Source organism: Sceloporus undulatus, chromosome 5, assembly GCF_019175285.1.
Source record: "Sceloporus undulatus isolate JIND9_A2432 ecotype Alabama chromosome 5, SceUnd_v1.1, whole genome shotgun sequence".
NCBI classification, from domain to species: Eukaryota; Metazoa; Chordata; class Lepidosauria; order Squamata; family Phrynosomatidae; genus Sceloporus; species Sceloporus undulatus.
In genome coordinates this window covers 159,402,934-159,415,086 of record NC_056526.1, presented here as the reverse complement: position 1 = coordinate 159,415,086, position 12,153 = coordinate 159,402,934, and the positions used below count along the sequence as shown (strand labels likewise).

Below are 12,153 nucleotides of genomic sequence, written 5' to 3'. Positions count from 1 at the left end.
CTGGTGGGACACCTCAACCTTCTTGCTGAGGAAGTCTCCAATGGTCTGTTCTATTGCAATGCCTGAGAGTAAAAAATGCAGCTCTGGCAGAGGCTTTTTTGGCACTTCCCTTCCTTGGCAGACAGAGGTCGCTTCTCTGGTGCCCCAGAAAAGCCTCAAAGGGCCACTGTAGTTCCTTTTTTCCATTCAGGCATTGCAAAAGGCCTCTAGAGAGAGTAGAGTTTTGGTGGTATTTCTGTGTTCTTTTCAGAGGGACAAAGATCTTAGCTCTCTCTGCTGTACTTGTTTCACCACTGTACTTCTAGTACAGAAAGGCAGGCTTTTCCTTACTTTATATGTGTGTTATTGCAATAAATCCAAGCAAAAGTCTACCATCCATCCCATTGTTAAAACAATAGGTACTTCAAAATAGGAAAAATAGCTTTTGCTCTCTACGAAATGAGTTGTGCAAAGAAAATGAGAGCTTTTTACACAGCATTATTCAAGCTAAAGGATCTAAAAGATGAAGAAAAAGAGAACTAGCAGTGATTAATTTCTGTAACTTTATAACTTTCCATAAATTTTGTATTTTACAACTCTTTTGAGTGCAAGTTTGATCATGTAGTAAAGCATCAACTTCACATTTCACCCTTGACTTATCTAAGGGTCATATCAAAATCCAAGATTTTGGCCCCAAAACCTGCCCTCGACTTATACATGAGGTCAACTTATACATGAGTATATATGGTAATACAAGCTTTTAAACTTTCACTGGTTTCTTCATTAAGTAAAGATGTTATCATATAGGAGAAGAAAATGATGATGTTAGAATCACAGGCCTACTGTTTGTTTCACATGTTACTTCTGTCACCAGTTAAGATGGTCTATAGAGATATCATCAAATGTAACAGTACAGAGACTTCTTCATAAATTGAGTGTTTCCTCCCTTTAAAAAAAAGGAGCATTTAGCCTGCTGCTGCTATTGTATTTAGGGGAGTGGTCTCTATCTGCACTGATATTTCTAGGCCATAATAAGTGACAACAGAAGTAACGTCTGAGACAAAATGTAGGTCTGTGACTCTTAACATTGTCACGTTTCTTCTCCTGGATGATTTCTAACATCTTTGCCTGATGAAAAAGCTGGTGAAACTTCGAAAGTTTGCATAAAGTATTTGTACATTTTAGTTCTCCCATTAAATTCATCCTGGCTTCCTCCAAGGGTATCGGGGAGCAATCAAAATTGTTTATAAATGTGAGAATTCCTGTCTACCAATGTGAAAGAAGGTTAAGGATTTCTAAATTGTTTCCTGTTCGTAAAGTACAAACATTTGCATTGGTTTCGATAGGTTATCTATTTCTGAACTGTGCATATGATTTGAGATCTACTGCAGCTATGATATACAGTAGTAAATATTAGAACTTATTAAATAAGTATTATTAAATAATAAACTTAAGCTAATGAAAGCTCAGATAAATATAAAGTAGTGTTTCAGCATCTCCAGACATTGCTATTTTCGAACATCAAGAAACACAGCTGTATTAGTCTATTATACAAATAATCTTCTGGGACCTTAAAAGCAGACAAGGTTTATTTGACAGAAGGTTTCATGGAGTGCAACTTACTTTATCAGATGTTTTGCCTTTATTGGAATAATATTTCATATTGGGCGATTTAGAGTGTGGGTAGGGGATGTAATTAGTTAAGTGAGAGGGAAATGAAATGTGGTTATTCTGTAATAAAGCTGTGATTATGTGTAAGCACATAACAAAAGTTTTTGAAGTGATTTTTCATTTCAGTCACAGGTATTGTGTTGTGGTACTAAATAATAAAAACAGTTCCTATTCCCTCCCCCTTCAGAAAGATCAAGGATATGTAAAAGCTGTACATTGTATTTCTGCATGCACACTGTGTGTTTATGTGCCTTCAGATTGCCTGTTGATGGTGATCCCATTAATTTCACTGGGTTTTCTTAGGCAAGTAATACCCAGAGATGGTTTTAGCAGTTTCTTCCTCTGAAATATTACCTCCAGCATTACTGAATAATAATTATTTCAAAACTAAAATTACTTTAATTAATAAACGCTACAAAATGCTCTACTATTGACAGCTCTTTAACTGACAGCCTTTTGTCAGCAGGTTTGAAATGACAATTCATTTGGATAATAGCATTGCTTGAATTTCAGAAGTATCTGTAGTATAGGGGGAAAGTTTTCTCTTAGAAACCCTTTAAAAGTGAGATATTATAGTAGTTAATAAATAAATTATGAGATGGCAAGTTCCTACTTACTGCTTTATTAAGAACTCTTGAGGTAATTTTAGGCAAATCAACCTTCTATCAGTCTCATCCTCTTCATGCAATATATAGATAATGTTGTTCTGTCTTAAAAGGCTGTTGTGATTAATTGCGAAGTAATGTCTGCAGACTGCCTGGAACACTTGAAATGTGCAGTATGAATACTGAATACTATTGATACTAATGCCATGTTGCTTAGTTCCCACAAACTAACAGTTTGGTTGCCTTGTGTAGCAGCATATTTATGTTAACATCAGTACTGATAAAAACTATCACCTCATCGTCATACTCACAAATTTTGCACTCCCATGGCTATTCATACAGCCTACTTATAAAGGTCCTTCCATGCATCCGAGGAAGTAGACCAAGTCTCTGAAAATGTATGCTATAATTTCTTTCACTCAGTTGGTTTCAAAGATGCTACAAGGTCCCTTTGCGTAATGATATTCCAGACGAATATGGCTATGAATTCTATCTCACTGGAATGTTAAAAACTGTGTCATTGTGTGTACATTTATTTAAAATATTTTAGCGGTGGCACATTTATTTTTTCCATGAAGACTGGTGTTACTTCATCAGCCTTGACTCTTAAAGATTTCTGATCTTTTCAAAGATTTGTGATCACAATTTTTTTTTATTAATTCCCATCCAGATAATAGGAATATATAATTTGTTGACTAGATTTTCACAGATAAACAAAGTAAAGAATGAAAAATATCTTGATTTAAACTTGTATATGCATTGTTTTGCAATTTGAGTGATAAAATTACATGTTATGTATATTTGATAACCCAAGTATATTCTTATTTCATAGAAAGATTTATCAATATATAATAGCCACAAAACATTGGTCTCTGGTTAGTGCATAGCTTGTTTCAGTTCTCCTGCTCAAAAGATAGATCTTTCATTTTTAACAGAGACCCACTGTGGATGAAGTACTTCGAGAGGGTCATATGAGCCTTTCTGGTCTGCAGCTACGTGCTCATGCTATGTTTTCAACAGAAGGGTTGCCACTGGGGAGTGATTCTTTAGAATATGCATGGTTGATTGATGTTCAAGCTGGAAGCCTTACATCTAAGGTTACAGTTCCACAGGTATGTCATTGAGCCTGAGAATGAAATGTGTGCATTGCTTCCTTAGCTTAGACTTTGCATGTACTAAAAAGTTGTGGGAAGAAAGGGGTTTGACTAGAACAAACTAGCTTACATTTCCTAGATCTTTTTTGCAACAGCAGATATTGAAGGGAAATCCTTTCTTTTTGTCCAATATGAACTGAAATTCCAAATTCTTAAACCAGGAAGAAATTATTTAAAGAAGGAAACAAATGTTTGGGCTCATGAACATTGATTCAGATCTCTCTATTGTAGATGGAGCTTCTTGTTTATGCTTCTTCACTAGTCCATTGTACAATAATAATAATAATAATAATAATAATAATAATAATAATAATAATTTATTTCTATTTCCTGCATCTCCCAATGGATTGAAGCGGGATTACAAGCATAAAACCACAATAACATCTAGATTACAATAAAATATCATCGTTTAAAAATACAATACAAAATTGAGAGTCAATAACAAGAATTTCAAATAAGATGCACAAAGATATTTGTTTAGTTTAGTACAATTTACTTAGATTGTTTTGATGAAAAACCACACAATATTTTCTTGAAAGCAACTACTGTATGTTTAAATCTGAATGAATCAATCAAGTTTAATAAAGCTGGAAGACAGTCTAGGTTTTATGTTACATTATTTTAGACATCTAATATAGATAGTATACACTATAGTACTTGTATGTTCACAGCAGTTTACATTGTAACTCTACAGGAATTTGTCCATTTAAGATGGGCATCATTTTAAAAATGTGAAGGAAGAGATGGATGGTAAATGTGTATGCTCTCTGAAGACTAACTGCTCCTCTGATTATAATTACCAGGAATTAAAATGTAAAGATGTTATTATTATTTTCTGAAATAGTTAAATGTGGCTTAAGGATCCATTATAGTTATCACTTTAGTTTCTGCAGTATATTTTCAGTGAGAACAGCATAATTGTTTGTAATAATGTGCTTACTAAAGAAAGCTTTTCCAACAAAGTGCTGCTTCGTGCTCTCTAGAGGATAAGAAGGTTTTGATAACTTGAATGCATTGCAGAGAACTCGAGTAAAAAGTCCCGAGGCTTCTTTTCTAGTTGAATTGCCTTTTTAAAGTTGTAGTTGCAATTCCCTTGAAACTATAAGCTATTTTTTAAGATACCACTTGGACCTAGCATTTGAATTACTATATTGATGGTTTTGCAGTTTTTAAAATGCATATGTGAACAAGCTGTGGATTTTGTATCTAGGAATAATGGTAATTCAACTTCTAATATTTTACAACTGTAGTGGGAAGTTAGAGAATAAGAAATTGGAGGCTCCATCTTGAAAGATTTAACAAATAAATAACAAATTTATTTAACAAATAAATAACAAATAAATTTAAAATAAACAGAGAGCTTGAATTTCAAAGGCAAAATGCATAAATGTTTCAGTTAGTATTTGTGTGTATCTTATGAATTAATTCAATAACCTTTACTTGAAGAATAAAAAAATAATGTTAGTGAAATAACTACTCTTCCCTGCCCCCTTTTCTTTACAAGTATTTTCAGCTAAAGACAGAGTGGCTTTAATTAGAAAGGTTTCCTTTGGATTTTCTTAAATAAGATAACAAACCCTTCCTTCTAATTTCCAAAATGCCCTTTGTTGGCAGACCATTGCAGTTATGATTATAAAAGGCACAATTTTGATTTTGTGTAGCATGGCAAGGTGTTGGAACAGGAAGACATTTTCAATAGTGTTGAAGTTCTTTAGCTTTACTTAATGGTTTCTGTCTAGTTAAAACATTTTATATGTATGCAGCTTGCATGCCTGCTCGAGTGGGGACAGACATTTGTGTTTCATGTGGTATGCCGTGAATTTGAACTGGAAAGACCAAAGTCTGTAATCATATGTCAGCATGGAATTGATCGCCGCTTCTGTGAAGCTAAGGTAATAAATGTGATTTGGTATTTTCTGATGACTGTTACATAAGAAGCATCATGTAAACATATGACACTTAATTCTCTTTTAACTCGATTAGTAATAGAAGTACATGTTAACTATTTTATTTTAAAAATTAAGCAAATAAAAGTGTTTCTAAGGTAATGACATATTTTTAATAGGGTCATTCCATTATAATAAGTGGTAACAAGGAGTTTTAGAATATTAAGACTGGAGTTTGTTTTGATTTGTAAATCAGCATGGTATGACTGCACTTTGTATATATTCCAAGTCATCTTTAGAGTTGACTATGCCAACTCCACCATTTTCTGTTGCTCCCTTCTCTCCATTTCATTCAAACTTCCCCACCTCCTGTGAAATTGTGCAAATCTCTAAATGAGGTGGCCAGCACTATCCATAACCATGTGTCACTCAAACCTATGTACACTTAGATTTGAAAGTTCACTGTGACATACATGCAGGCAAGTGTGAATAGGAGTGCATATGTACTTGCTTAGGATAAAACTCTCAGTTGAAATGTATGGAACATTATTGTTGTTATTGTATGCCTTCATGTCATTTCTGACTTATGGTGAACCTAACACAACCCTGTTGTGGGGATTTCTTGGCAAGATTTTTTTAGAGAGAGTTTGCCTTTGCCTTCCTCTGAGGTTGAATGAGTGTAACTTGCCCAAGGTCACACAGTGGGTTTCCATGGCTGAGTGAGGATACCCTGGTCTCCAGAGTCATAATCTAATGCTCAGACCACTAAACCATGGTGGATCCTATTAAAAATACATCTAAATAAACTGGTGAGCACTACTTGGTAAGTGGTGGCAGTGGCAGGAGGAAAAAGAGTGGCTAGAGCCATTGTGTATGAGCTAGATCAGAGAGCTGGCAGATTTTGTCTACCTTCTCTTGCCACTGTTGCACTGAAAGAAGAGTAGTGCAAAACCATAATATACTAGCAGGGATTCTGGCCTAGGTTTCCAGAGGGTACCTATGATAGTCTGTTGTCCAGGTACTTCATGGCTGGTTTATTAAACTGGCTGATATGATGAGTTTATTTCATGGGCCTTACTACTGCAGTTGTTGCACTTTGGTTGTATTTATTCTCGGGATGACAGGGAAGATCAATCCACTGGCTTTGCGTTCTGTCAGATTTTTTATTACATTTTATATGACTGTAATATCATAAATTAAAGGGATTAAAATATTAATGATAAATAGAGAGAAAATTTGAAGCTTAATATATTTTAAATAGCCAATACAGTCAACTTAATCCATCATCATAATATAAAAAATATAGAAATAATTACTTTATATAATATTAAAACAACTATTTTCTGCCAATCATAATAATGAAGGAACACTTCTTCATTCTGCATACTGCAAGAGCTTAAAACAGGTGTAGGTGAATGCTAGCAAATTGCTTTGTACAATTCCCTTCTCTTTTGATAGTGTCTTGCTGAATCCTCTACCTACATTGCTGAATCCTCTAGCTAGATTTGAAACATCAGCATATATTTGGAGCAGCATATATTGCTGCTCAGTGCTACTGGGCTTTTGACAATCAGCAAATTTTGCATAAAATTTGGTTGTTTATTGCATGGCACAGAGAAAACACTGGCAATTTAAATGCAAAACAGGAACTCTTTGAGAGTTTGAGATGCACCTATAGGGGTTGGGAGGATAGTTCTTTTGTATACAAAATAAGTTAAACAGAGGTTGTTAAGTATTACCTCAGTTTATCTGACTTTTGTCTACAAGAGAAGCAAATTTCAAAAGAGTGATGCTTGTTGTTACATGTTGCCATTTTTTAAAATCATTTTTAATTTCTGTAATGTTAGAATTACAGTGGGGCCTCATTATGCACAGGCTTGACATCCACAGATTTAAACATCTGCGGACGTCAAGCTCCCATTGCCCCAATGGCACTGTGTTCGTGTGGCCGCACCTCCATCCCCCATTGTCCCCAATGGCAGTGTGTGCATACAGCCATGCCGCCATTAGAAACAATAGGACTTCAGGTAATCCCCTGTTGTTTGGGGACAACAGCGGCTTACCTGAAGTCCTATTGTTCCTAACCTGCATGTGCCACCATTGGGGACAATGAGATTTGAGGCCCTGCCAGTGGTGAACAGTTTGCAGGGGGTGGTTGTGAATGGATCCCTCATGGATACTAAAGTCCCACTGTATTTCAAAGAGGCGTTTTTAGCTTATTTCTAATTTGGTATTTTGTTTGTTTAATTTTTTTTCCTATGTAACTTGCCTCTAGGGCCCTGGTGGGCTGCGAGGCAATAAATGCATTCATTAAAATAAATATATAATTATTGGTTATATAATTTAAAAATCATTCAAGATTTTAAGAATGAAACTTCATTGTCACCTTTCGTCTCTTCATTTATTCAGCGTCCCACTGGTATTATTTGTTATACAAAACACCCTAGAGCTCTCAGCCACCCTTCCAGCTTCTTACCATATTACTGGAAGAGGTTTCCACGCTTATGTGTCATTTTGTCACAGTGGCTTCTGAGTGACCAGCTATGGCATGTATCTTGATATTTTAGCTGGGCTAAGATATTTGTCCACAGCTTAATAAACCATGTTTTCTGAAACCATAGATGACCACCCTCCTGTTGAATGCTGTTTGTTGTTTCAAGCTCTTGCCTTTCATTCTTCCAGCTTTCTGGTTTTTGCTAGAAATGGGGACCTCTGATTTCATGTTGGTTAATAAGTCAGCATGACATAGTGGTCTAAATGCTGAACTACGACACTGGAAACCAGAGTTTAAAACCCCACTTGGCCATGAATAGTCACTGGGTATGCTTGGGCAAGCCACACACTCAGCCCTCAGAAAACCCTGTGATAGGTTCGCCTTATGGTCACCATAAATCGAAAATGACTTGAAAGCAAACAACATTTGCAGTTTAAGGAGGGGCATTTAGAATTCTCAGCTAGAGAGCTCTTAGGCTTCACTGAACTACAAACCTCAGAATGCAACAGGAGGCAGCCAGAGCAGTAAAAGTGGAATAGCAGCACTATAAGAATGTAGTGTAGTAATGTGGATAGTCTCCCTTTCATAAACAAGATCCTAATTGCACCCATTTAATTGTTAAAAAATCCTGTTCCCATTCACCTCACTTATCAAATAAATAATTTCCCCTTTTGTCCTTTTAAAAATTGAAATAGAATTAACTCATAGCATGCATTATATATGATTATACCTTCCGTTCAACATCTTCTTTAGATAAGTTGCATCTCTGGGCCTTGTCCAACATCTGATGCATTAAAGTACACGATGACACGCCTGGCAGTAGATGGAGCAGATATATACGTTGTAGAACATGGTTGTGCCACAAATATAAAGGTAAGAGTACTTTTCTTGGTTTATGCCACTTAATTTTTTAAATCATTTTGTGGAATTAGTTCACTTTTTGTAATCTAAGTTATTTATGCTGAATGCAAAACTGATTTGTTCAAATATGTATCTGACAGATAAAATCATTTATCATGAATTTTATGTAGGAAGTATTAATTATTTTATTGCAGGGCTAAGGCAGAGTTTAAAGATCTTACATTTTCAAGCTTTGTATTCTGCAGAGGCTCATTTTATTTGTACAGAGGAAAATTCTTTCAGTATTATGCCCTTCATTAAACAGGCAATGTGTTTTCAGCTGAGAAAGGGGACTTCTTTCTTTTTTGTAACTTCAGAAATGTGGCTCTGTATGTAATCTGATGTGATGTGATAGCTGCCAAGCCTAATTCACACCATGGTTTTAACAATTTAGTTGACACTTAGTTTCATGTACTTCTTAAGTCAGAAATGTAAAATAGCATCCTTATTTGGTGGAGGATGGCATCCTGTCATAAATAACTCCTAGAGATGCGATTTCCATTGTTATGAGAACTTTCTCTTGGGAAGGCTCTCCCTTCATTTTCCTTCCCCACTTCCATTGAGCAAATAGACCATTCACTGGTTCATGTTGAAATTTTTTCCATTTTGACTTTTAGATGGGTGCTGTACGCATTGCCAACTGTAACCTCCACAATCAGTCTGTTGGTGAGGGTATAAGTGCTGCCATTCAAGACTTCCAACTTAGACAGTACATTGAGCAAGTGAACAATTGCAGAATTGGTCTTCAACCAACAGTGCTGCGGAGAGCGTATTGGCTGGAAGCAGGGTCAGTTAATTTGGGCCTTATCACTGCTGATATTGCTTTAGCCGCAGACCATCATTCTAAGCATGAAGCACAGAGACATTTTTTGGAAACACATGACAGCAGAACTAAGAGGTAAGGGAAATTTCTTGATAAAACATTTCCATTAGTGTGAAAATGGCATGTGTAGGTATTCTTAATTAATTGCCAGTTAATGCAAAATTGGCAGTTCTGGTATTTACAAAAACATAAACTATCAAGTATAAAATATGGGCTATTGAACTCTTTTGAATCTTTAACAAATTATTTATGTTAAGAATAAACAGAAATTTGTCTTTGTCTTTCCTAATTGCAAATTGATATGATCTTGAGTCTAGACTGATTATACTAGGTGAGTGTAGTTAAAATGTGGGGGATTTCTGTTTTGGAGGATGTCTGAATCATCTGGAAAAGATTACTGAGTGGTGCCAGTACCAGTATAAACACACAAATACAAACATATTGATAAATTCAAAGATGTCAGATGAAGAAGATTCTTTAAAAGTTTTTATTACACAATTTAAAAAATATGCAGATAGTTTTCTCAAATGTGTTATTGTAAATATTTCTAAATTGGCATGCCCCACTATATATGAATGAGTAGTGGAAAAGGAAATGTGTTTTCCTAGATCTTTAGTTTGGAGGCACATTTCCAATTTTTTAAAAAGTGTTATTTGGTTATCTTAAAAACCTGTGTATTTCATAAAAACTAGCCAAGCCTTCTTAATCTGTGCAGATTAATATATTCATCTGAAGAAAGTAAATAATATGCAGCAGTTTCTGCAGAAAATTTTAGCTGAATAATACTTGGAATTAGATTATTTCATTGAGTCATGCTTGCTTTTCCTCACCAGATTATGGTTTTTATGGCCAGATGATAATACAAAGAATAAGAGAAGCAAGAACAAGTGTGGCTGTCTTGGCGGCTGTAGGTTTTTTGGTGGCACAGTGTCAGGATTAGACTTCTTCAAACTCGAAGACTTGACACCATCAAGTAGCTCTGCTTTTTCAAGTACAAGTGCAGAATCGGATATGTTTTATGGACAATCTTTGCTACAGCCAGGAGAATGGATTATTACCAAAGAACTTCCAAAAATTGTAGATGGTAATGTGTGCATGTGTATATGTATGTATAAACAAATGTATATATTCTCTACCACATATCAGCTTATTTTGAAATGTCTTTTGCTTCTTAATAAGCAGCCTGCTATTGGCTACATAGAATAACAGGAATGATTGAAAAACGAGGGTTTTGATTCCTGGACTCCCCACAGATACAAAAAAGTGGATGCCCAAGTCTATATTTAAAATTTAAATTTACCTCAAACTGATGGCAGCCAGGCTATGAAGCAGTCTCAGAGCAGTAAGGGAGGCTTGGGTGGGGAGGTCTGGGTATCAGGGACACATTTTTCCTGCTTTTGCTGTCATTTAGCTCAGAAAGGGCAGTTGGCTTGTCCTCAGGAAGAATGTAGGCATGGTGCTCAGGGCTTACCTCCCCTCCCTCTTCTCTGATTGAAATCCATCCCAGAAAGGGGTTAAAAATTAAAAGTTTCTTCATTTCAATCCTAGCCTGTAGATTCTGAAATCTGCAGTTAGGAAATCCACAGAAATCTACAGCCCACTGTTTGTAGAATTAAACTGGTTTGCATAATTGTAGGTGGTAGTAATATACTGTGGAAAAAGTAGTTAGTGGTCTGCTTCATAAATTGCATATTAGAATTTTTCTTTTCGAAATTACAATAGCTACATTTCAGAGAAAGAAATTTCACAGAAAGGAACATTTCTGCTACATTTAGTTTAAAATATTGATTTGTTTTGTTCTTAGGTAAAGCAAATGGTGTTAAAAGGAAGGAATGGGAGTGTCGATCTGTTGGGATGGAATCAGAAAGAAAATCTCAGCACCTGAATTTACAAGTGCCACTGAGATCTCATAGTTCCTCGTCATCTTCAGAGGAGAACAGTAGTTCTAGTGCTGCCCTTCCCTTGCTTGGAGGCGATAGGGAAAGCCCTTCTTCTGCTGTTGAAGACCAGTTGGGCCAAAAGGAATTCTTGGCAAGTTCAAAGAGAGAAGATATCCATGGGAGGTGAGTTCCTTCCTGGAACATAGAAATTTATCCCAGGTTTTCTGGAGAGCATTTCAGATCCTGGCCCCTCCGTGGTCCATGATTTGACACTTTGCAAGAGTGGAGCCATTGTACTTTCTCTGTTTACTGTTGGCTTGACAAGTTTTGGACTGTCTTTTGTTAGCCTAGTCAACTAAGAAATAAATCTGAGTCTGGTAAGGATTTTTCCACCGGTTCCCCTCTCCTCTGACCTCATTTCATGAATTAGTCTGGGACATTTGTCATTCTTTCTTGGATGAAGAAGATTGCAGTTGATCTCCTTCCTCCCCATTCTCAGGATAGCAGGGAGAGCAATCCACCATGATTTATTTAATCGCCATGTGCCAGTTTGACTAGGGAATGCCCCAACATTATTTTTCAGTTACCTTTGTTAGGACTCCTTCCCTGCTTCATCAGTTTTAATTTTCTTGTCCTGCCTACCTGACATGATTTTTCTCCTTCTCTGATTCTGTCAGACTAGTTTTTAAAGTGTTTATTTAATATAATAATAGAAATAAAAATAGAAAAGAAGGCTAGAGGAGAGAAAGGGGAACAGTACA

General features: G+C 35.8%; 1 protein-coding gene across 11 annotated transcripts in view; it reads left to right on the top strand.

The window, feature by feature from the left end:
• KIAA1109 (KIAA1109 ortholog) overlaps positions 1-12,153 on the top strand; it is a 154,510-nt gene that overhangs the window by 49,375 nt on the left and 92,982 nt on the right. For all 11 annotated transcript variants that reach the window (XM_042470608.1, XM_042470610.1, XM_042470617.1 and 8 more), the window contains 6 exons: positions 3,191-3,367; positions 5,173-5,301; positions 8,543-8,662; positions 9,307-9,587; positions 10,346-10,596; positions 11,317-11,575. In XM_042470608.1, the coding sequence (XP_042326542.1) occupies positions 3,191-3,367; positions 5,173-5,301; positions 8,543-8,662; positions 9,307-9,587; positions 10,346-10,596; positions 11,317-11,575 (1,217 nt within the window). The remainder of the gene's footprint in view (positions 1-3,190; positions 3,368-5,172; positions 5,302-8,542; positions 8,663-9,306; positions 9,588-10,345; positions 10,597-11,316; positions 11,576-12,153) is intronic.